Source organism: Ctenopharyngodon idella, chromosome 4, assembly GCF_019924925.1.
Source record: "Ctenopharyngodon idella isolate HZGC_01 chromosome 4, HZGC01, whole genome shotgun sequence".
Classification (NCBI taxonomy): domain Eukaryota; kingdom Metazoa; phylum Chordata; class Actinopteri; order Cypriniformes; family Xenocyprididae; genus Ctenopharyngodon; species Ctenopharyngodon idella.
The window spans coordinates 152,167-179,334 of record NC_067223.1 but is presented as its reverse complement, the minus strand read 5'-3'; the positions used below and the strand labels follow the sequence as shown (position 1 = coordinate 179,334).

Sequence of the window (27,168 nt, the reverse complement as noted above, 5' to 3'; positions counted from 1 at the left end):
AATCTGATATATTTTGTTAACACAACGATAAACAAAATTGAGCTTGTGTACCTTGAAGTGTTTGCATTCACATAGTTGTACAGCTACAGCATTGCAGGCCTTTTTCCATAATCCAATAGTTTAGATAATTAAACTGCAATTAAAATAATCTTAATCTTAATAATCTCAATCCCGAGGCTGAATGGTGGAGTATTTTTATATATTTACCATTACACTAAAAATTTTACTGTTGTCCACAACATACTCGTTCTACTTTCCTGTCTCTCATATTACTCTGCCATCTATCTTTTCATATCAGCGGAAGTTGATTGGAGCCATCTTGCGACTTAACATAGCTACTATGTCTGTAATAAAAATAGCCTTGGAAAACCATGTTCATTTTATAATATTTTTATAATAATAATCGATAATAATATTTTCTTAGAGCTGCTGTAAAGCCAAAACAATCTCTGTCAATTAATTTTATCACTGTGAAGCTGCTTTGAAACAATCTGTATTGTGAAAAGCACTATATAAATGAAGATGACTTGACTTGACTTGACTTATATGTATGGTGGACATTAAACCTATGATGGATGGCAGGTATAAAGCACAGTCAAATGATTCTTCTGTTGCTGAAATGAAGCAAGCAAACAACAACTTGCATTGATTGAGAAATATCATTCAGCAACCAATGCAGATTTTGCACATTTTCAGAGATTGGCAACAGCCAAATATTCTCAAAACATGCATAAACCCCCAGGTGCATCATCCAAACAAAGTGTGTTACAGTTACACAGACATAATCCAATCCAAAATGGCCTTCGAGGTGTGATATATTACCTTCAAATCACTTTAAATGAGCCATGGAGCTAGACTTGCAACTATAGATTTGATCTTATGCTGTCCCAGATAGAATCATCCCTGTTCTGTATCATCCAAAATGATCAGAGGAAAACATTAAATAACTATCATAAATGTGGCACAATGGCCTGAAAATTAGATCTGTGTCATAGCCACACAAGAATTTTAAGTACCCAATAGGCATGCATTAAAAGAATAAGATGGAGGGTTAACACTTTGTCGAACTGCATGGACGAGGCCCTAAATTCTGAATTTTTAAACTTTTTGATGCCATGAACCCTCAAATATGATAATCCCCTAATTTGAGACCTTTCCTAAAATATAAAGGGAGATAAATTGAGATATATTATGTATTAAAACTCATTTAGCTCTGTGTAAAAGGGAAGAAAAAAACAATTAATTCGAAATGAATTAATCAGCTTTAATATTGTCATTGTTATAAAACTTTATGAATATATTATGTGGCAAATATTTTCTTTGTATTGAGTTTATAAAGTAATCACAATTAATACTTTTAAAAAGCAGAATTAATTTAGTTTTTGTTTTGTTTTTATCTTAACTGAAAATTTTACAATAAATAGGAAAATTTAGGTCATTGTAACTAACAGAGCTGTTTTAAAAAAAGGTGTATTCAAAGATCAAAAAGGGTGCTTTCACACTAGCACTTTTGGTGCACGCCCGGGTTCAATTGACATCAGAGTTTGGTTTGTTTGGATGATGTGAACGCCGTCTTCCGAACTCGGGTGCGCACCCGCCAAAACACCCGCGCAGTCCGCTTAAAAAGGGTGGTCTGGGGTATGGTTCATGTGAACTCCAGTATGGTTTGCTGCTGATATGTACGCAGTCGTACTAAATCACGGATGTAAACTGCTATTAATTATGTATGATGTGTGTTTCACTTTCCTGACAGTTGTGACTGGCGTACTGCAAGCAGAGCTGTATAACATTTCTGCTTGCCTTCAGCTTTCTTTAGAGCATTTGCAGTACATTCGTGGCAGATAGACACAAGTACCTTTACGTACTGAAGCTTTGGAAACAAAACAAGTGGTTCAAAAACAAAAATATAAAAGTGAGGTGAGCAACACTATGCATTTTGCCATCTTCTCCTGCGCCGTCGTTACCAAGCACCAGTGTAAACTCCCTTTGATGATGCAAACGCACCTCAGTTGGACCCAAACAATATAATGTGAACACAGTCCAATGGGGGCAGGGGGAGGGGGGAGCAATCGAACTCTGTATCGGACCAGGCAATCGAACCAAGTGTGAAAGCACCCTAAATGTGCACTCGGTTCAGCTTTTACAGAAGTAGAATAAAAATAATAATTTTAGAAATTTTAATACATTTATTGCTTCATGTCTTATTAAAAATTAGAATCAGAATTTGAACAGTTTATCTTATTATGTTCCTAAAATCCAAAGGATTATCCAAAATTATTTCACACTGTTAGAGGTCAGAATAAAATATCTAAAGGATGTTGTTAACAGCTTGTGGAGCTGCGAGAACCTGAGCATCTACATCTCTATCAGCAGCAGTAAAATACTGGATTCATTATGCTTCAATTGCAGCGCAAAGTACCTAAGCGCATTTCACCGTCCACATAATAACAACGCCTGCTACAGTGTACAATAAATTGAGAGAGCAAAGCATTCACCACCAGCTCTTTCCTCAGAGAATCAACACTTTGTCAAGAAATTGGATAAAATTGGATAATTGATAAAGCAATACAATTTCCCCCAGTATATCACTTTGTGGTTTGGTTTTGGATCAATCAATTAATTGAAAATCTGACTCAAAGGAGCCTTTCGTTAATAAATCCGACATATCTCTAGAATGAATGTCAAGATATTCAGTGAATATCAACATAGATATCAAGCAATAATAGAAAAACTAATAATTTTAGTAATGAGTAAGTAAGGTATGTAAAGTAATGACAGAATTTTCATTCCTTTAAGATATACTGGGCTGAATAATTAAAGAGATCACATTGAAATTTTCAGTATCGTAAAGTTTTTTTTTTTTAGATAGACAGTGATGTCTAGTGACAGGCGAACAATATCAACATATGGACTGCATCTAAATTTACAATGTAAAAAAAATATATGTTTTGAAATATAACAATACTTTTCTATGTATTTAATTTACTATTTTAATTAAATTTTTTTTACTGAAAACATCTCCTACAAACCAAAGCCACAGTAATGTTGAAAACTTAAGTAATTAATTAGTGTTACCCTCTATAAAAAAGTGATACAGTAATGTAATTAGTATTTAAAAAAAAGAAAAAAACATTTCTAGAATCAATGCTGCTTAAAAGTGAACTATCGTTGTTGGGCAATATTGCGACCAAAATAATTCTTTCACATATTTAGTAACTGAATCAGCTGTGAAACTAATTAATTGATGAATCTAGGTAGCTGTGTGCATGTTATCCAGTATATCCCGGTGGTCTGCTCAGACAGTCATACTCAACACTTTTATACAGGTGTTATGACATTAATAAATTGTTCTTATTTATTACATCATATGGCGGTTGTTTTTACACTTGAACATGTTTCTAAAACTCATTATGTTTTGTTATTGCACTTCAGACCTCTATGCTCACAAATCTCATGTTAAATCCACACTAATTATGGTTTAAAGGGAGCCAACAGTCAGTGGACTGACACGTCCTCACACTATGTATCTAATTATGTGTCCATTTCATGGATTTTCTGAGGATGTAAAGGACAGTCCATCAAGTCATTATCACCCCTGTGTTCCACACACACATAGTCACTGCGGTGTCCACTCTACTCATCTGTGCTGAAGACAGATCTGTCACACTGCACCGCTCTAATCTCTCTGTGTGTATTTGCCGTAGGTCGCGCCGACGCAGTTTAATAATAAACTGCTTTTATATTGCTCTTTTATAGCTAATGCACTGTTTGCCTGGATTTTGCACTGTGCACATTTTTGGGCCTGTTTACACCTAGTCACTTAATGCGTTTTTACTGATCAGATTAGCCATCTGATTTATCAAAACGATTCCATTTACACTTGGCCACATAAATGTCTCAGCAAAATGGATATAAATCTGATCTTCAATTCCCACGCTATATGCAGATTTAATGGAGTTCACATCACCGAAAGCAAGAAAAATGAGCTGCATTTTATTTATCATCAGCTAATTTCAAGATCAAAGACAACAATAGAAGAAAGCGCAGCAACAGGCGGCACTGGTAAGATCATATAGTCTCATTACTTAATTAATTAATTAAGATGATTGCGTGTTGAGCGTCTGCGACTTTGTTTCGTTTCGGAGGGTATTTACACCTGGTATTTTCACAATCAGATAGCCATCCGATCAGAGAAAACACATGAAGTGACTAGGTGTAAACAGGCCCTGTGTTACTGGGGAAATTGAAAAATAGTTGCAAACTCAACAGTTAAAGCCTAAAAACATGTATTTGTTTTTGGCGTTTGCAAAATCTTAAACTTAATAAGGCTGGTTCAAGCTGTTCAAACATTTTGATGTTGTATTCGAAATATTGGGAAACATAACAAGTGTTGGGGGCATTACAAGTAACACGAGTTACTTAGAGTACAGTACTTTTTTCAGGTAAAAAGTAAAGTAACGCATTATTTTAAAATTTAAAAAGATATTTCAAAATATCTTTACTATCTGAGTTACTATCTGAGTAAATAAGTAACGCAATTTACTTAGTTTTTAAGTGCAGAGGCATTGTGTGCGCTGTGTGAACATGATGCTTATTGTATTTCTAGACTAAATGTGAGCATGCATTCACTCATCTCACTTGCACAAAAACAGATTCAGTATTCCTTGACATAAATAAAAACAGTGAAGTGAAAACTCAGAATATTACACAAACCTGCAATAATTAAATATGTTAAATAATACAAATATACTTTATGTATTTAATCTCAGTTTATTAACCAATGTCTTGTTGTCAAATCTAATTTACAAACTTCACAGTAGTGTTCGCAGATTTGCAAACACACTTGCATTTCGTGAACTAAGGCACATTGAAAACACACATAATCGGAAACTGTGAGCTGAATTCTTTTTTTAATCAAATTTATGTTATAAAGCTCAGTGCAAGTAGTCCATTTATTATTAAAGTTCCAGAAATAGAAAACATCAGAAACACAAAATTAGTGTTATGGTGTTAACATACACTGTGTTTTTATTACTGAAAACGTGGCAGTTGAAGAAATGTTTTGAGCATTTCTGTGTACAACATATTCTAAATCCTCAATGGAACATTACGTTTCAAAGCTTTAATCCACCGAAGCTGATCTGAGAAAGCAGGGGCTGGTAAACATTTGCAGAGACCATTTCATCCTCTCTCCTCACACAGAAGTCTGTAGATATTTCACCACAGACCAGCTTGAAGCACAAATCACAGAGAGTTGAAGGAGGCTAGTAAAGGGTGTCAAGTGTCAGTGCTCTGAGCAACTACACCCTTCAGTACAGTGTGTGGGGGAGGAGAGAGAGACCTGATAAACCCATGATGCATCCAGATCTAATAATAAGACCAGAAGGAACTTACTCTTTATTTATTTTTTTATTAAATGTGTATGTAAATTTATGTAATGTGTGTACAGTTGGACTGCCAAAGTTGTTTATGATAAAAAAATGTAATACATTTATAAAATTTTATAAAAAGATTTGCCATTATAAGTTCAACCTGATCTCTTGATGAAACAACTATTTTACTTTTTGGCAAATTGGTGGCAAATTCGTACAAATTAATTCATATGAAAACATACATTTTTTTAGAAAGAAACTAAGCATGAAGGTCCATATTAAACTTAACCTTCAGTGGGGCATAAGCAGATTGTACGAAAACGTATGGATAAGATCGTACAAATTCGCCAACAGGTTGCCAAAACATTTAATAGTTTTTTATAAATTAAATTGATGAAAAAAATAAATTGGTATAGGATTTACTTGAACAATTACACAATTACCGAGAAACAGCAAGTAACACGTTGAATTAAATTTTGAAGTAGAAAAATTGATCTAATATATATTTTTAAAGGGACTATATTTAAGAATTTTCAGGTATTGCTTTTTTATTGCAAATGTCTGAGAAGATTGTAATGGAACTTAAAAAACCGAAACCTACCCTGACTTCCTACAGTAGGTTGTGTCACAATTACATTCAGTTTAGTTTGTCTTAGCTTCATTTTCAAGGACTTTTAGTTTACTCATCTAGCCAAAGCTATATAGTTTCAAATATACTTGATAATCAAACTATCATAACAGTGTCAATGATGCAGATTGAATTGCAGAGCTGGTGCAAACATATCCACATCGCTGAGATCAGATGCTTTCTTAACTGCTGTTTTCTCACTGCTGTCATTTTTTTTGTGTTTATTTTGTTATTGAGATGAAAGCGCACAGCACTTATTTACGTATTCATCTAAACATCACTCTCATGGATGTTTGGATGGTGTCTGGATTGTTTATTAACAGTATATTGCTGCAAAGGTATTTCCAACTTCTTTTTACTTCTAAGCGAAGAACAAAAAGAACTTCGCTGTGACTAGTATCGGGGCCTTGAATCATGTTCAGTCTCTTGTGCGTAACATGTATGCGAGCAGTTCACTTAATGTCCACCAGTGTTTCTGAATTGTTCCTTTAAAACATACTCTAGTAATCTTTGTTTTTATTTACAAAATCATGTTTTTTACAGTGCATGAGAGTGTTGATTAATTCCACCAATTCCAGTTCCGACCATTCATTAGAGAAATTACGTTTAAGTTTTTTATATATATATATATATATTTTATGGTTTTTTTACAAACATACAGAAAAAGATAAACACAACAACAGATTGCCAAAACATATAATAACAGACCCTTCATATAATAATCTGTGCAATGTGTAAAATAAAGCACAAAAAAAATAAATAAATAAATAAAAAAAATAAAGACGATATACAAAACAAACATATCCTACAGAGTGTAATTGAAATAGTTATAGAGAAATACTGTTACAAATCTGAAATAACTGAGTAAGTCTTTTAGTCCTTGTGGCTCTTCAGAAAAGAAAAAAAACTGGTTCCCACATTTTGTCAAATTTTGCAGAGTTCCCAGAGATGGTATCTCATTTTTTCAGGTGTAAGGTGGAAGTGAGTGCTGTAAGCCAGTCAGAAAAGAGAAGCCTAACATTTTTCTTCCACAACAACAGAATAACTTTCTTAGCTACAATCATACCATATAGAACAGGTAACTGTACCTTCAAACCGAGAGACTCCAGCAAATCTGACCAACCAAAAATTGCTATCATTGGATCGGGGAGTAAAACACAATTATAAACCTTGGAAAAAAACTGGAATATTTCTAGCCAAAAACTCTGAATTTGTACACAGAACCAGAAAAGATGTGCCAGGGTACTCAACAGCTTTACACTTATCACATATGGGGGAGACACAAGGATAGAATTTGCTAAACTTTGTTTTACAATAGTGAAGTCTGTGTAATACCTTATATTGAATAAGTTGATGTCTTGAATTGATAGAACATGAATAAACAGACAAAAGGCATTTATCCCAGTCAGTCTCGTAAATCTGAATCGCCAGGTCATTTTCCCAAGCAGCTTTCAAATGAAGGGAGGAAAAGTCTGTTTCATCTTTAAGAGCATTAACGAATAAGGATATTAGGCCCCTAGAATTGGGAGAATTTAAGAATAAATCAAACATTTTACAATCTGAAGACAAAACATCAAAATTTAAAATATTAATTCGAGCATAGCTCCTGACCTGAAGATATCTGAAGAAATGAGAAGAAGGGAGACTGAATTTCTCACTGAGTTGAGAGAAGGAGGCAAAAGCCTTATTAATGTATAAATCTTTAACACTGAAAATTCCTTTGCCTTGCCATTCCTTAAAAACTTTATCAGTACGAGAGCAGTGGTGTAGTCTACGTGATACGCAGGTGTACGCCGTATACCCACTAGGAAATGTCAAGGATTTCCGTATACCCACTTAAAAAAGCGCGAGGATACGTAACCATCCAATACCACAATAAGATTTGTGGTTTGTTGCTTTTGACATGAAACAAAGTCTCATATTTCAAATTCTGCCCATTTTACTACGAAATAAAAAAACATAAATACCGTTTGGCACTCTTTAATTTATTGTGATCACTGTAGCGCCTCATCAGTTCAAGAGGAGCGGCAGCGTGAAGCGCACGTAAACTGATCCTCTCCTCTGCTTTAATACCAGTTACAGCGCGAAATTAACAAGAATGAACTTCCGAAGGTATGTTAAAAGATACAGCTTAATGAAATCCATATCATGTCTTGTGTATTCGCGTAATCAGTGTTTCAACCGCGGAAAGATGTTAATAAAACAGCTTGTAAACAATGTCACGTAACATCATGAAAGAAAAATGAACTCTAGAGAGGAACATTTATCTAAATATATGCACTATATTACATATTAATTATAATTTTTAATGTTCTTCAATAGCCTATATAATGCATGTTTGAATAAATCTGTCAAGTTGACAGCCACCATTTAAATGTTTTATATTTCAAAAAACGAAATGGAGTAGAAATAATTTTAAAGTTAAAATGAACCCAAAATATGTTGGAAATTAAAAATCAGACACATAATTACTAGAGGCAACAATATTAATCAAAAGGTGAACATTTATTCATAAACAGTTTAATAAATGTTTATTGTTTAATTATTATATTTAATATTAATAAATGTTAATTTCCAACATATTTTGGGTTCATTTTAAGCAAGCAATACAGCAATTTTACACAATAGTTGGGTTAAATAAAACTACCCAGCACGTTGGGCAAACATTTAACCCAACCGCTTGGTTAAAACAACCCAATGGGTTTGTCCATTTTCAACCCACTTGGGTTGTTTTTAACCCAGCATTTTGTAATAATAGTTGGAACTTGCACTCTTAAATGTGCATTGAAACTTGCCAGCCTATAAAACCTATGATCCAGGGATCATATTCATATAACATCTAAGGATAAATGTAGATCTTAACTGGATGAGTTAGATGGTGATTGACACTAAACAGTAGAAAATCAGTCCAGTCTCTTCAGCTGTAAATGTCACTGGCTGTTAAAGTCTTTTGTTGATTATAATAAATTGACATGTTGATAAAACACACACAAGCAGTCTTTCAGAATGCTCTCAATTTCATGTAGCCTAGATCAGATGCATACTATATACATTAGTGAGTGTGGTGGTGGTGCTTATGGGGTCGGGTGAGTATGAGGTTGGGAGGGAAAAATCATAGTATACTCACTACAAAAAACCAGACTACACCACTGTACGAGAGGGTTTAAATGCATGATTATAACAGATAGAAGTAAGTGGGGAAGTACTTGGTAACTTGTTTACCTTTCTAATTTTGGTGCCATATTTTGATAGAGTTATTAAGGATTAAATTATTTTTGGGAACCTCTTTACTAAGCAGGGTTGCTGAAAAAAGCAAAGCAGAAAGAGAAGAGTGAAAGGCACTTTGTTCTATCGCTAGCCAGGGGGGAGTGTCTGCTTGAACGATGAAAAATAATCCCGCCAATACATTAAAATTCTGCAATTCGCTGCCCAATAATAATGACGAAAGTTAGGCAAACCCAGACCCCCCAAGTGTTTAGGTTTATACACATGAGTCTTAGATATACGATCACTTTTGAAACCCCAGATGAAAGGCATAATAATGGAGTCAAGAGTTTTAAAGAAAGATTTGGGTAGGAAAAAGGGCACATTTTAATTGCATTGATGTGGCCGATCATTGATAATAAGGAGTGATCTCCATCTTTCTATGTCCTGCTTCAAGTTGTCTAGTAGCACAAAAAAAATCAATTTAACTAAATCCTTTGGATTCTTGGGGACGACCTCACTGAGGTATTTTATCACGTCCAGAGCCAGTTTAAAAGGCAGACTCTGCATGAACACTGGATGTATATTATTGCTGATGGGCATGAATTCGCTTTTTTGCCAATTAACAGAATAACCTGAAAAGGTGCTAAATTAATTTAATAAATCCAACAGGGGGGGAACAGAGCGCTCAGAAGGAGGAAATTTCTGCTTACAAAAGGAGTGATTGAACATCCGTAACATAAGGGGTGCAATTTTACCAGCATACCTCTTATAAAATTCGATACAAAAACCGTTAGGGCCAGGAGCCTTCCCATTAGGGAAGGCATAAAATGCATCCAGTATCTCTTGAATAGTAATGTCAGCATTCAGCATTTCCTGGTCAGCTTCACTTAATTTTGGAAGGGGAAGTGAATGAAGGAAGTCTTCAATAGCCTCTGATGATACAGAAGTCTTGGATTCCTACAAATCTGCATAGAATTCCATAAAGCGATTATTAATGTCCTTTGGATTAGACAAAATTGTACCATCTTTGTCAGCAATACTATGAATAGATCTACTAGCATAGGAACCCCTTAACTGCTGAGCTAATAGTTTATCTGGTTTATCCCCAATCTCAAAATGTTTCTGCTTAATTTTTAACAACATCTCATTCACCTGATCTGAAGTAATCTTATTATATTCATATTTAAGTGACAATGTCATTTAAAACATCTGAGTCTGCAGTATCCCTGTATAAAGACGGACATCTATTTCCACTAAGCGTTTCTGTCTGAGTTTCTTTGCTGCTGACTCATAGGAAATTATATGTCCCCTCATCACTACTTTAAAAGTTTCCCATAACACAGAGTCGGAAACATCACCTTTGTCATTAATCTTGATAAACTCTGTCAAGGAATCTGAAATATGCTGGCAAAATTTCACATCTGTAAGGAGCATTAAATCTCCAATTATAACTTGGCTTTGCCCAACCAAAATCAAAAGATACTGTAACAGCAGAATGATCAGAGATCACTATGTTATGATATTTAGATGCAGAGACGTTAGGTAATAATTTGGAGTCTATAAAAAAATAATATATTCTTGAATAAGATTTATGGACATGGGAAAAAAAAGAATACTCCTTATCGGTGGGATGGTGTAGCCTCCAGATATCAACAATGTCCAGTGACTCAGCAAGATGTTTAATAACTGACATAGCGTTAAGAGATGGATCTGAGCGAACAGGAAATTTGTCCAAAACAGGGTCCAATATGCAATTGAAGTCACCACCAACTATAAAGTGAGTATCGGTAAGGGAAGGTAGAAGATTAAATACCTTACGAAAAAAAGCAGGATCGCTGTAGTTAGGGGCATAAAGATTTAAAAAAGTAAAATGTTTAGAGGCGATTAAGCCGGTGACAAGAATATAACGACCATTAGGATCTGTTAAAGTGGATATATGTTTGAACACAACTGAATTACGAAATAATATTGCAAAAAAAGGATTGAAATACATGGAAAATTCAATTACATGTAAGCGCTTCTGTTCACCATGTTTAATGTGTGTCTTTTGTAGGAAAATTATGTCAGTTGAAATTGAGCGTAAATACGAAAACACTTTAGCTTGCTTCACCTGACTATTCAAGCCGCGCACATTCCAACTAGCTGAAGTAATATCGCCTCCTTGTGGTGAAGTTATATTATGTGCCATTTTACAAAATACATCAATTTAGCAGCAGAAGCAGAATCGCACAGATCCTAACGGAAGGGTGAACAGTAATAAACAATAAACATATATACTGTGGAGCCGAAAAGTAACAAACAGTAGCAGTATTACAAAAACAATAAAGCAAAAAATAGGAAGATGCCTAAGGCTGAACTGCACCTCAAATCCCTTTAAATGTTTACATATATGAAGAAAAAGACACAAATTGGTCATCAAATAAATGGGCCCGTACGATGGGCTCGGTCAATCTTCGGAGGTTTTGAAAAATTACTGGCGCCGAGTATTCGCACAAGAAAGTCGGCAACAAACTGAGTTTGATGATATTATAATGATGATATTATTTTGCCACCATGAGCATCCTTCAAGATCATCTAACTTAGATGTCAGAGATTTGCATGTTTCGAACCAGTCACGACAACGAGCCTCAAGTTCAGAAATGCGGCCCTCATAATCTGCACTGGCCTTTTCAAGTTTCGTAACTCGCAAAGTAACTTCCGACAGCGTTGCCAAAGCCTGAGACAGCGTAGATTCCAAAGAATCAAATTTTTCATTCATGGAGCCGTTCATTGATTTGATAGCCTCCATAACGTCAGTGAGGTTAACAGGGTCCGTGGGGCTAGCAATGGCCTGTGCGTCGCCTGACTGACAGATGCCTTGTTCACCTAAATCCTCAGTTGCTTTGTCTCCTTTCTTTGATTTTGGCTCAGTCATATCATCTGCAATCGTTAAGGATGATAATGAGCAAAAATTAACAGTAAAATGTTTGGTAAAAATAAAGAATAATCAAGGGAAATGAAGCACACAGAAAAACACGTCTACTCCATGCGGTACTTGCTGGCATGCGGTACTTGCCCCCCCCCCCCCCCCCCCCACACACACACACACACATTTCTTAAGTCGACCAGAATTACACAGTACTTACAAAGAGATGTCATGTAAAAATAGTAAAATAGTATGCTCACATATTGCTGCATGTTGTATTAATGTGCATTTAATAATTGGCTTCATTTGTATCAGAGGAAAGGTTTGTTACAACCACAGACAAATTAACTGTGTAGAATATATTTGCTTGTGTCTCTAAAGATATTACTGCTTTTGAGTACTTTATTTACCTCATAAGCTGATGGAAATAATTGGGATGCCAGACTGCAGTGTAGTAATACAGCAAAATTATATTACAATCCAAAGGCTTTGACTGCATATCCCCCAGTAATGAGATGTTTATTGAATGTAACAATATCCTCTTTCGTGCAGATACGCAGCTTCAGTAAAGGACGGATCACAGTACTTTGTCCTGCTCATCATCACGGATGGAGTGATATCAGATATGGCCCAGACAAAGGAGTCCATCGTTAATGTGGGTGTTCGGTCTACTACACTCCATGGACTGCTCATGTAGTCTTTAGCTCTTGATCAACCTTAAAAATTCCACTCTTAAAAATAAATGTTCTGTGTGGGTCTTTGCAGTTTTCACTATATTGATTGAACTTAAAAATGTTTTGTGGATTGTATTAAGAACACTTATTTGTGCAGTTTTAAATATAGTATATTAGAAATATAAATAAATATATTTAAACATATTACTATTTAATACATTACTATTTACATTACTAAGTGGTTTTATAGGTAAATATAGAACTATTTATTGTATCACTATTTATATAGACCACGAAATGTATTAGATATCTGACATGTTCTACACTGAAAAAAAATATACTTTGGACCAGCTTAAAAAAAATACTGTAATTTGTTAAACTAAATTTATTTGATTTAATTTATTTATTAAGAACATTTTATTACCCAATGTTTATTGTGATGTCTTATATATGCATCATATATGTCAAATATGCATCATATTTTCTGTTATGTCCTGAAGAAAATAAATTAAATGTACAATATTTTCTGCTGTCAGTAAAGCTAGCTAGGATGTGTTCTACACATCAACACTCTGGTGTCAAGCAAAAATACTATTTAAATAAGATCATTTGTTTCATTTTCTTTCTTTTTTTCTATAGGAATTGTTATTTGCTTTTAGACAAACTGAACAAAACTAGTTCATCCAGAACCCATGATTTTCAATTAAACCATTATAAAAAAGCGCTTATTTCAGTGTACGTCAATATCATGACAGGTAGTTAATAAGTCATTTAATTAAGCTTTTCATATTTACAAATTGAGATTTTGGGGAGATTTAAAAAAAAAAAAAAAAAAAAAACATATTGGTTATGGTAAATTTTTATTTTATCTTTTTTTTTTTTTCATCATTCCAGGCTGCATGTCTTCCCATGTCAATTATTATCGTTGGAGTTGGACCAGCCGAGTTTGATGGTAAGAAGAGGAGGCTTTTTATTTATTTATTTATTTGTATTTAGACTCATATTATAGATTTCATTTTGCTTATATTTTCTTTTTATCCTCATTTTTGTATTCGACTCATTTTATCTATACAACACATCCCCGTTACTGCCTAGATGTGCTGTTTGCATTATAGTGATGCTCAGGTCTTGAGCTTGAGCGGATAAAAGGATTGTGTACTACTGCAGAGTAAATGAGCATGTAATGTGACAGCCGTTTCCCTGAATGAAACAAGACTAAAATACTCAAAACACACACAATCACAGGCACTCAAACACAGCTTACTCATGTAACCATATTTCTGGTCATGCATGTTTCCTATCTTTTGTCTCTGTCTTCAGCCATGATCGAGTTGGATGGTGATGAAGTCAGAATCTCATCGAGGGGCAGATATGCTGAGAGAGACATCGTACAGGTATAATAACACATCTGAAGTTTTTCAAGCATTAAACCATCATCATTAATACAGGGACATCACAAAAAGGACAAGGACTAATTAAAATTACTATGTGTTAACCGTTCCTGCTCTATCCCTGATCGTGGTCGGAGATAACAGGGGAGACTTTCACTGCTCCAGGGTCGAAGTAGCTTTCTATTTAAACTTCGGGGTTAACTCCCTTTCCCTTCGTTCAGCGGCTATAGTGAGTAAACAAATTAGAACTTGATTTGGTCAGAAGATTTATTGTTTTCTATAGTTGAACGGCGATTAACAGTACAGCCATATAACAGTGCTCCGGTCGCAACAACACGTTCGCTCTGCCCTCACTCTTCTCTAAAAACAAAACAGAAACTGCTATTAAAGGGCCCGCACCGTTTTACAACACTACCTCCACTCTGGATGGCAATTGTTTAACTCAATGCCACTCCAGCATTTTTCTTAACGTGCACAGTCCTCATTTGCATTAAGAGTCCATGCATGGGGTTAGGGCAGTCCATCTTGTACAGTCCAAGTCATTAGTTAGTTATTTACAACACCTAGGCAACCGGAGCATATAAGAACAATTCAAAATGAAATATCCAAGTTTACAGGAAGCAGTTTCCTGTTATAACACTTTTTCTATGAAATAACTCTTTAACTTCAATCACTAAAATAAACAGTGTACTTTAAGCATTGCCTGACAACCTTTATCTCTGGAACGGTCCATAAACCTGATCAACTCAGTGAGCTACCCATTCACCAAACCTGTCAGGAGGTCTCAGTCTGCATTTCGGCCTATGATGCCATTGGGGAAGTGGTTCTGTTTTACCACCCCCACTGTCCTGAGCATCCTCGGTGGAAGAAGATTCCATGTCGAGAGGGTTGAGGGGAAGCAAGGTTTCATTGGCAGTAGCGCTCCCTGCTGGATCTAGAGTGTTGCTGGATGGTCTTTCCTCTCCTGCGTTGGAAAATAGGCCAGACAGCTCCAGGTCTGCAGTATCTATGTCAATGACAGGGGGTGGCACCTCCACCGGTGCCCAGGTCCCGGCCAGCTCCATAGCCCAAGTGTTGTCCAGTGGTTCACGACTACGATAGGGTTTCAGTTGATCATGATGAACTACCTTTGCTTTAGTCTTTGGCCCCTTTTGTATGCGATACACAAGATCATCCAGCTGTCCCAGGATGAAGAATGGCCCCTTGTATGAGGGAAGGAATTTCCTGATTTTGTTCTTGGCCCTCCGTGTGCCCTTAATGAGGTACCACACAGACTTCAAACCGTGTGCGGCAGCAATTCTTGTCATACTGTTTCTTTGCCCGTTCCACTGACTCACCGAGCACATCTCTGGCGACCTGATGTGCCAGCTCAAGGCGTTGTCGGAGGTGTAGGACATACTCAGGGGCAGTAGAAACTATGTCAGAGTGAGGGGGTAAACCGGCTACCAGATCCACTGGTTCACTCACCTCCTGTCCGAACATCATATAATTAGGGGTGAGGTGAGTAGCACTGTGCTTGGTTGCTCTGTAGGCCATAACTGCATAAGGAATCATAAGATCCCAATCCCAGTGGCAGCGTTCAGCTGTTGTTGCCAAGATCTGTTTTAGAGTGGAATTTAATCGTTCCACCTGGCCATCCGACTGTGGCCGAAACGGTGCGGTGCGTGTCTTTTCAATGCCAAACAGCGAGCACATTTTCTGAAACACTTCAGACTCAAAATTTCACCCTTGGTCGCTGTGCAACACCTGTGGCGCCCCATAACGACACACCCACTCTGAAGCAAGAACTTCAGCCACGGTTTCAGCTTTATCATTAGCCAGGGGAAAGGCTTCCACCCATTTCGTAAAGTAGTCCTGTATCACCAGTACATAAGACTTCTGTCGCACCGTCTCATTCAGTGGCCCCATAATGTCCAGTGCAACACGTTCCATAGGGGCTCCTACTCTGACGCTTCCCATAGGAGCCTGTGGTGTCTTACGGGGCCTAGCCATGGACGAACAACTTAAATAGGTCTGACACCAGAGGGTGACATCCTCTCTCATCCGGTACCAGTAGTATCGAGTCTGGAGCCGTGCCACTGTGCGCTCGACTCCAAAATGTCCGCCGATCGGTTCGTCATGCATCTGCTTCATGACTGCAGGCTGGTAAACACGGGGTAACACTATTTGTGGGTAAAACTGGACATCATCCAGGCAATAGAACTGCCTGACCAAAACGCCATCTTGGATGTTGTTTTTTCAGTTTTAAATTAGCATACTGCAACCTATCAAAAACTTGACCCAGACGATGCAGCATCTCTGGCACATCACGGCCCAGCACAATTATGTCATCCAAGTACACAAGGCATGTCTCCCACTGAAGGCCAGCTAACACCCGGTCCATTAGCCTTTGGAAGGTTGCAGGAGCGTTACACAATCCAAAAGGCATAACGTTCCATTCAAACAGTCCATTCCTGGTACAGAAGGCTGCAGCTCGATGGGCTCGCGGTGTCAGTTCAACCTGCCAATAACCTGAGGCGAGATCTAATGTGCTAAACCATTTAGCAGTGGAGAGGGTGTCAAGTGTGTCCTGGATCCGGGGCAATGGAGCCCGCATCCTTGATGGTACAGTCATTTAAAGCACGATAATTCACACAGAGACGGTAAGTGCCATCCTTTTTACGTACCATCACTATAGGTGAGGCCCAGCTGCTATGGCTGCGACGGGCCAAACCAACCTCCAGGCTCTGCTTTACTTGTTTGTCAGCATCCTGCTGCTTTTCTCGTGCCATCCGACATGGAGGTTGCTTGACAGCAGCTCTTGACTGAGTCATGATATCATGTTGCACCAGGCTGGTTCAGCCCAAATCACCGGGTCCAGTCGAAAATACACTGCCATAGGTGCGCAACAATTGGGACAGCTGGAGCTGTTCGTTTGGATTAAGTTCAGTTGCACTCTGTTCATACAGCTCTTGCAAATGCTGTGGAACGGTAGGTTGGCCCGACATTTGGGCACTGGCTGTAGTACTGGCAGGCTCCAAGGCCTCAGCAGGTTGGAGGAAACCCGCAATAGCCCCCCTCCTAATAGTTACAGCTGTATTTCCAGGATTAAAGATGCGAAGAGGAATACCTTTGAAGGGCTGGGCTTCCACCAGCACACGAGCAACCAGTACCTTATATTTTTCCACGAAGCCCCTAGTAGGGCTCAACATCACTTCTCCTTTGATGTGGTCCTTAAGATGGGTGTTGCCTCTGACTACATATTCCAATCCAGCTTCAACCACTACTGTCCTGGCCACTCTCACTGTCGTGTCTTTGACGTGCCCATAACTTGGAAGTAGGGTACTTCCTCTCCAAAGAGTGTGATACAGTTATTTCCGAAATCAAGACGAGCTTGAGTGAGAAACGGATGACCCAGGAGTGCCTCCTGACTCGCAACGTCAGCCACCAAAAAGTGTACATTCACTTGCTGGTTGTTTATCTGGACCGGAACATACACTTCACCGATTACTGGAATATCACCAGGCCCAACAACTAGTAGTGTCTCCACTACTGATGGCTGAAGCGGGGTCCTTGCGTCGGGGTGGATGGCATCATAAAGTCGTAAGGGCAACACACTCTTTTGTGCTCTGCTGTCTAAAACGGCACAGATATCTAGTCCATGGATGGTCAGATGAATACTCATTTCTTGACTGTGAGTTTTAAAATGAATCGCAGTGGGCTCTGAGCTGTTGTGGGCAACAGCCGAAGATTGACACCTGGTTGCTTTCCTAGGTGAAGGGCAATTTCTCTTCATATGGCCGATCCCTGTACAGTTATGACAACGTATTTCTTCCCACTTAATGTCCTTATAGACTCTCCGTGAGGCTAACATGCGCTGGCGTTCAGGTACAGTTGGTTTAAAACCCACTGCTGGGGTGGTCCCTACAACCTCTGCTTCCCCTCTTTCAACTCCTTCCCTCACCACAGCAGTACGGGGCTTCCGTTCGGACAGGCCATGTACACCTGCATGTGTGAGGCTGGTGACGTGTGACGCTGCTCGCTTGGTGGTTTCATAACGGCGAGCAATGTCGTAGGCTTGGGCTAGTGTGAGTGGTCGCTTCTCTAATAACTTCTGTATGATCTCCGTATCCCCAATAGCATGAGTGAAAACTTCTACACCTATGCCATCTTGCTCTCTTTCAGTCCTATCACTATAGGCCACTGACACCTTTTCATATATGTCATCCCTTAATAAATGGAGAGATTCCCCTGGTTTGCGAACACGTTGTCTCAACTCAATGGCTACTGCAGCAGCATGCTCTGAAGAGGGACCATAGGCAATTTCGACTTCCTCTACCAGACGGCTGTAGTTCCACTGAGCCGACCGTGGATTCCTATGGACTATTGCCCCAGCTGCACCCATCAAGCAGAACTTTAACTAAATGGCCTTGGTCTCTTCAGTCCAACGGTTCGCCTTGGCACAGCTCTCAAACCGGTGAAGGAACTCCCTCCACGGGGTGGTACCATCATATTGGCCAGGGTGCAGAGTGGGGACTCTCTCTCAAGAGTCATAGTCATCCTCACTCTCAGAGGAAGCCTGATAGTATATGGAATGTGGCTGCCGCACGTGTGATTTATGTGGCTCATATATGGGGAGAGAGTGTTCTAATGGCTTGGTGGCATTATCACATCGATGCAATGGATGAGCATATTTAATATGCTTAAGTGAATTACAGCACGGGGTGTGCAACTGTGAGCTGGGCATAGGAGTGCTATGAATGAAATCCCCTACATAAGCAGAAGTAAAGGGGTTTGTACTTGGAGTTGCCAGAGTGGCAGTTAATGGCTTTGCCAATGTGCAGCTGCCAGGATGATATATGTGGGAGCATGGTTCTTTACATCGCACATCTGCCCAACAGCCTCTTTTAACATCAACTTCAAATGGATTAGTGTCCGATAATTTCAATGGCTGAGTGGGTATGTAACAGGTTTCACTTGCATTTGCATCCATCTGTCCATCACAAGAAAAAAAATTATAATGCCCCTCATTTTCGTTTCTTATTTGCAAACAGTCAGTTTCCTTCACTGCAGTGAATGACATTGGACGGATAGAATGGCTGGTCACTTTTTCGAGTGAATTTTGTTTACATTCAGTGACGAGATGTGGACGGGAAGCCGCCATTTTGGCTAACTCTTTAGCGCTGTACAGTACAGCACTGCAATGTTTACTGCTCACGCTCCGGCTTATTCCACGGGTTATTTCGCTGTGCGCTCACCACTGCCGCTGCTACCGTTATATCCGCGTCGGTCCTGCCGGGGTCGCCAGTGTTAACCGTTATTGCTCTATCCCTGATCGTGGTCGGAGATAACAGGGGAGACTTTCACTGCTCCAGGGCCGAAGTAGCTTTCTATTTAAACTTCGGGGTTAACTCCCTTTCCCTTCGTTCAGCGGCTATAGTGAGTAAACAAATTAGAACTTGATTTGGTCAGAAGATTTATTGTTTTCTATAGTTGAACGGCGATTAACAGTACAGCCATATAACAGTGCTCCGGTCGCAACAACACGTTCGCTCTGCCCTCCCTCTCACTCTTCTCTAAAAACAAAACAGAAACTGCTATTAAAGGGCCCGCACCGTTTTACAACATATGTTACAATTTTCTGTTTATGAACTATATTACATAAAGGGTTAGTTCACCCAAAAATGAAAATAATGTCATTTATTACTCACCCTCATGCCGTTCCACACCCGCAAGACCTTCGTTAATCTTCGGAACACAAATTGAGATATTTTTGTTGAAATTCGATGGCTCTGTGAGGCCTGCATAGCCAGCAATGACATTTCCTCTCTCAAGATCCATTAATGTACTAAAAACATTTTTAAATCAGTTCATGTGAGTACAGTGGTTCAATATTAATATTATAAAGCAACGAGAATATTTTTGGTGCTCCAAAAAAACCAAAATAACGACTTATTTAGTGATGGCCGATTTCAAAACACTGCTTCAGGAAGCTTCGGAGCGTTATGAATCAGTGTATCGAATCATGATTCGGATCGCATGTCAAACCGCCAAACTGCTGAAATCACGTGACTTTGGCGCTCCGATCCGCTGATTTGACACGCTGATTCATAATGCTCTGAAGCTTCCTGAAGCAGTGTTGTGAAATCGGCCATCACTATATAAGTCGTTATTTTGTTTTTTTTGGCGCACCAAAAATATTCTCATCGCTTTATAATATTAATATTGAACCACTGTACTCACATGAACTGATTTAAATATGTTTTTAGTACCTTTATGGATCTTGAGAGAGGAAATGTCATTGCTCCCTATGTAGGCCTCACGGAGCCATCGGATTTCGACAAAAATATCTCAATTTGCGTTCCGAAGATTAAGGAAGGTCTTACGGGTGTGGAACTGCATGAGGGTGAGTAATAAATTACAGAATTTTCATTTTTGGGTGAACTAACCCTTTAAAAGTGTAAGTTTACTGATTTGTAAATGAATACTCTTTCTCAGTATCTCTTTCTGTTTGTCAGCAAAACACTTTATCCAGCTGACTTTTGACAGCTCCAGGGATTTTGTAAAAATTACACATTGTACTTCTGCATTTTTCTATCCCTGTGCATGGACAGTCAGATTAACAGAGGGTTATTAAGAAAACAGTTATTTAAAAAAAAAAATAGGTTTTATCAATGAAAATTGTATTGCATTTCTCTACTCTTGTCTACTTGTCTACTCTAAAATGTCTACTTTTGGAACAATACAACAGCCTGGAACTCAACAGCGTTTTGTTTCAGGAGGTTGGGCAGAAGGTGCATTCTTCTTCTTCTTCCGAATTAACTGACAGAACGGCAGTTTCTTTCAGTTTTTCCCCCTCTGTTTGCATAAAACTATGTGTTTGTGGTCATCCAGTTTGAAATGTTGACTACAAACACAGAGGTTTTTCAGATTTTCAGGCGAGGTGTTTTGAAATTCTTTCGATTCTTTGCAGCCTTTCACAACTGCCTACAACAAGCTGGATCCATCACTGGAAACTGAAAATAACCGACTCCCACTAAACGTTTACTCTTTGAATTCTTTTCCTACCTATTTGGCAAAAGAGAAGACAACAGCCTTTTTTTCTCTAGACAGGTAGTAATAATTTCAAACATTTTTCACCACATAGGAATCCAAGTTTTATTGAAAGCCCTTTTTGCCATTGGTGAATTACCCCTTTAATGGAAGAACAATTTACTCAGATTATTATAATAAGCCTAGAACATTATTGTGTGTGTGGATGCTAATATAGTTATCTTTATATTTATTGTTTTTGGTGTGAAAAAGCCACAAGACAGCGGTTTTCAATCCTGGTCCTGGGGCCCCACCAATCTGCTAAGTTTTCTACATGGCAGATAAAATTTGTTGTGAAATTTATCCAGGTCTAAAAACAGAGACCATATAAGGTGATGAATTTCCAGTTTTTAAAACCATGCAAATTATGTTCCTTATACCCATTACGATCATACATGAAACACACATATAGCCTTTAGTAGCATTCTGAGTTTTGACCCGACTCTGCTGGCTTTTCACAAGTGAGAACAGAGCTCTCTCAGTCTCTCTCAAAATCTCATTTGTTAATGCTTTCTGTGCTCCTCCCTCTCTTCTTATAGTTCTTGCAGAGGCAGTCATCATTATGTTCATGGGTTGCCCCACACTTGTTAGGAAGCATGTTAACAGGCAGTGTGCATGATCAACTATCATAGGTGGCTAGGGAGGCTTGTCCAATTAGATGTGCCCTCACATACACACACATTCCAGTGGATCTGGCTTCCCGGCAACCAACACATACTTTAAAGCCCAGTTTTTCTTAACTAATCGGCTGTGTAGTGTTCTCAGAAGCAGCCGTATCTCTTAGGATAATTTGGCTCTCAGTCTCAAAGGCATTTGAGTTGATTGGCATGCTGAGAATTTGATGGCTGTGCCCTCATTTCAGGTTAATCGCTCTTTTCAGCTTTGCAAATTCTCACAGAAATGCAGATGAATGCAAGACCTGCTTCAGATTATTTTCATCTGATGAAAGTCAACATAAAGAGGGTGTTTATACCATAAAATCTACTCTACATGGAAATGTATTTTCTAACATTCCTCAAATTTGGCCATGTACCACAAAAACCACAACTTTTTATATATAAATGTGTTATTACGTTATTTATGCCATTGTATCATGTATGTTTGTTTACTGCCAACATGCATGTTGAATTACAAAATGCGATGTATAACATACAGTACTTTTGACATGGGTGTTGAGTTATGTTAATGTGTTATGTGACTTTGCTATATTAAATAACGTTTAATATAGCAACGTTATATTGTATTATAAAATTGTATTGCATTTCTCTACTCTTGTCTACTTGTCTGCTCTAAAATGTTTACTCTTGGAACAATACAACAGCCTGGAACTCAACAGCGTTTTGTTTCAGGAGGTTGGGCAGAAGGTGCTCCCCATTCTTCTTCTTCTTCCAAATTAACTGACAGAACGGCAGTTTCTTTCAGTTTTTCCCCCTCTGTTTGCATAAAACAGTGTGTTTGTGGTCTTCCATTTCTGGTTTGAAATGTTGACTACAAACACGAGGCAAGGTGTTTTACTCCATACTTACGATTCTTTGCAGCCTTTCGCAACTGCCTACAACAAGCTGGATCTATATTAATATTGCTATATTAAATAACATTAGCTTACCTACCATATTGTTGAATTGAGAATGTTAACACAATCACTGTAATCCATACCATATGGTCAAGAAATACATGACGTGCACAGCACCAAAGCACATGACACATGGACAAGATATATTTTTAATGGCCACGAATTAAGAATTCATTCACTTAGTTTTAGCTAAATCTTGGCCACAAATTAAAAATTTGTTCCCGCACTTTATTAATTTGGGCCCTTATTTTAGTAAATCATGGCCATGTTGAACATTATTTGTTCACTCAAGATTCAAGATTACCTTATTGGTCTCTAAGGAAATTTGTCTTGGACAAAAGGCTGCCACATAAAAACATACAATTATAGTACAATAACAAACACAAAAACAATACAGACACTACTACTCAATTCACACTGCCTTACATCCTGAATTTAGAAGATTCACTGATAAAGGAATGAAAGAATTCTTATACCTATTCAGGTATCTTTTCCTATATTTAACCGGCAACCTATAGCGTCTACCTGAAGGGAGTAGTTCATATTCAGGGTAGAGGACATGGGAGGGGTCTGCTAGAATTTTATTTGCATGTTTAACTATCGCCTTCTCAAAGAGAATTTGGAGGGAAGGAAACTCCCTCACCCCTGTCACTTTCATTGCTGTATAAGCCAATCTGTTTATTTGTGATTTTAACTTAACTGATATGTTACCAAAACAAGCTACAATTCCATAACGTAACACACTCTCAATCACAGCATGATAAAATAACATCAGTACTCTCTGTCCAACCCCAAACACAGAGTCTTCGCAAGAAGTACAGTCTCTGTTGGATCCTAGTACACACATGTACTAGTACATACTCGTTTTGATTTAACTAAAACAAGGGAATGAATTAGTACAATGTGGTCATGATTTAGTATATCAGAGGAATGAATTGATATATTGTGCGCATAATTTACTTTAAACGAGGGAACGAGTTAGTAAAATGTCCTGACGTATTAGTAAGTCATTGGAACGAATTGTTAATTTGTGGCCACAATATACATATGATTTTCCCACGTCATGTGCGGGGCTCCATACCAAAAAGACGTTGTGAGACTGGTCTGATAATTTCAGGCAAACTCTGTGGCAAAAATTCTAAATTCTTCAAAATAATTTTTTTTCCAATGAAAAAATTTACAGTGACTCTTCTGTAAAGACGAAAGGGTCCATTTTGTGAATATGAATACATATGCAATTAGAAGCTTTATTTTTTTAAAACAAATTTAGAATTATCTCCTTTTATGTTCCACGGAACACTAAATAACAGTCTTTGAACATAAGTAAATCAATATAAAATTTTGATTTTAATGTCCTTTTTGCTTTTGCAGTTTGTTCCATTCAGAGACTACATCGATCGCACTGGGAATCACATTCTCAGCATGGCCCGCCTGGCCAAAGATGTTCTTGCTGAGATCCCAGACCAGTTCCTATCCTATATGAGGACCAGAGGCATCAAGCCATCTCCCGCTCCCCCTCCGTACACACCGCCAGGACACCCGCTGCAAACTCAGATCTGAAATGGGCCCAGGAGCGAGCCTTGCAGTATCTCAGTATCTCTCTCTCAAATCACTCAGTGAGGTGAAGGTTTCCTCTGCTCTCAGCTCTTTCTGTCCCTTTCTCTTTGCACTATGGGAGCTGTAGATGGATGCTATGGTTAGACAGGGTTCTGAGGACAGGTTTACTTCCATTACAGGCATTCTCTGTCAGGATGTCTCTTAGTTTCTCTCTCTGTCTCTCAATGCCTGGCTAGCTTATTTCTGAGCCATGTTATAGAATGAACATCATGTTTCTGGCTCACCATGAAAATAAGGATGAAGTTGTATGAAGGAAAGACTAAAAATGAGCTGACAATGTTGCGCCATGTCTCAGAACAGCAGAGCAGCTTCCTTTTCCTCGGACTGGGAAAAGGCTAACAAATCACCAGTCTCAAATGGACTGTTGTACATAAATTTGACTTCTTCCGTCATGTCTTATCTCTTCCTTCTCTTTCTTCTCTGAGCACTCACTCAATGTTTACATGTTAATGATTTTCTTACTGTTGGATCTAACTTTTATAAGTGTATATCTTTAACATGAACTTTGCCGTACAAATCCTTGCAGCATGTTATCTTTGCCATGCCCATGAGGTCGCAGCAGCTGGTGTCATCGCGGAAAACCACATTTCTTGCATGGAAATGGTGTGCTCAGGCATGCGATGCATGTTGTGCAACATTCATGTTATTTGGCCTCTTCTTGTTCTCTCTTTCTCTCACTCACCTTCTCCTCCTTTCTTTTTTTTCTTTTTTTTTTTTTTTTTTGCCCTGGCACAAGCACAATAGACGGGCACCTCATTGTGTATAAAGAACCTCATAGGACTCAACTTGCTTCATTACATTTAAATTTGAGCAGCTGCTCTCAAATAAGAGCCCAGTGGTCAAAAACACAGATGCCATTATTATTTTCTGTCTTAAAACATTGTATGGATGTTTTGTCATTTCCTATTGATTTGGTGATGCTGTGTTATGATGAATGAATCTACATGTTATTGGAAAAACATATTTAATCAGTACCTAGTAGAGTTGCCCAAAGATAGTCAAAAAAGCAAATAAGCTAATTACGAAATCCTTCATGAATTTCATTGTGAATATTAAGGTGTTGAAACATGATACAATGCAGAATTATACACCTAATTTACAAAAGTCTTTTCTAGAAATATTTTTGATCCCATTGTTTTAGAAATGTGCTGCTAGTATCAGGAAAATCATTATTTAAAGTCTTCAAAACTCACCTCTTTTCTCCTTACTCAAATAGTCACAAATACTGGAACACCACAGAAATGTCACTTGTGGCCACATTTTTTTTTTCTTGATTGTTACCATTGCAAAATACATATTTTTTTTCTAAAACATTCACACATAACAAATGTGAAATTTCTAGTATGTAGCAACTCATTTTTTCATAACACACTAGTGCAGTGAACTATTTTGGGTAACAGCCTCATGTTGAGGGGGAACATTCTCTGTTTAACTTCTGTTCTGGAATTCAGGATTGTCTTTCCAGTTGTGCTGCTTTGTCACATACAATATTCAACACATAACGGCAAAAAGTATTTGAGCACTTGTGCCAAACATACTGAACAAATGTATGATGAAGTATATTATTACAAAAAGTATAATTTACTTTATAGAAAAATAACATTTGCCAAATATAATTATTTTAGGTTTGAAATGATGAAACAAAAGAAACTAAAAAAATTTAAAAAATGAAAAGAAAAAAATAATTTACCACTTCAAATCAAAAGATTTAAGATTGTGAGAAACAAATTCAGTCATACTACTTTTTTCTCATCTTGACTTTGGTAAGTATGAACTGCACAGAGTAACAGATGATGTATGTGTGAAAAAGCAGCACTTCACCTCGGGGTTCAGTTGATATATCTCTCTTCTGGGAATGTTGGCTCTCAACATTCCATTACTTGCCCTCAGCTTAGTTCCTCTCTGCATTGCTGGTGCCATAGCAACTGCCACTTTGGCAAGCCCATTCACCTGTAAGTATGCACCTGTGTGTGGGGAGGGGGGGTGAGTGTGTGTGAGCGTGTGGATGTCAGCATGGCAAGCATCATTGAAGTGTTTTTAAATTTGTGACTCGACTCACATGAAATTTGTTTACTGAAGATATCCAAATATTATATTGTATGCTATTCATATCTAAATATTATGTGCACTATGTTTGCATGTACAGTTTTACAAGAGATTCACCAGGTCTTTTGTTATTGTTAGTGTTTTGAGTATAAAATAAAAAATAACAGGAAAATAACTGTACAAATGGCCTTAATCTCTCACTGAATTCTTGGAATTGTGTGATGCCTTCAGATGAATTGTTATATTTTGTGTCAGTGTACAATTGCTTTCTAGTGTATATTTTCTTTGCACAACTCATGTATGAAAAAAATTATATTGTAATTTTTGGAATCAGTGATTAATCAGAGAAAGCATGAGTGAAATTCTGATTGTCTAGTAAATCCATATGATGAAATTATTATTTATGTATCAAGTACATATTTTGGAATAAACATTCTTAATATAATACACATTGCTTTATGAGTCTGTAATGGTACTTTCTGATTGTTCTGATTGTAAGAACAATAATGACTACTTACACTATTAATACTATAAAACTACTTAGAATAGTGGTTTAATAATAAAGGTAAGGTCACATTTTGGCAAAATTTAATTGCCAAAAAAAGCTCCATTGTCTTGTCAAATAGTGTAGAGATGCATGAAGCACAAGTCACACAGAATTCACTTTCAAACCAAACAGCTTTC

At 37.8% G+C, this 27,168-nt stretch overlaps 1 protein-coding gene across 3 annotated transcripts in view; it reads left to right on the top strand.

The window, feature by feature from the left end:
• The window catches only part of LOC127511505 (copine-8), a 174,512-nt gene extending 147,581 nt beyond the window's left edge, over window positions 1–26,931 (top strand). For all 3 annotated transcript variants that reach the window (XM_051892342.1, XM_051892341.1, XM_051892343.1), the window contains 4 exons: window positions 12,665–12,767; window positions 13,681–13,738; window positions 14,107–14,180; window positions 24,193–26,931. In XM_051892342.1, the coding sequence (XP_051748302.1) occupies window positions 12,665–12,767; window positions 13,681–13,738; window positions 14,107–14,180; window positions 24,193–24,381 (424 nt within the window). In that variant the 3' untranslated portion in view covers window positions 24,382–26,931. The remainder of the gene's footprint in view (window positions 1–12,664; window positions 12,768–13,680; window positions 13,739–14,106; window positions 14,181–24,192) is intronic.
• Window positions 26,932–27,168: the final 237 nt, after the last annotated feature.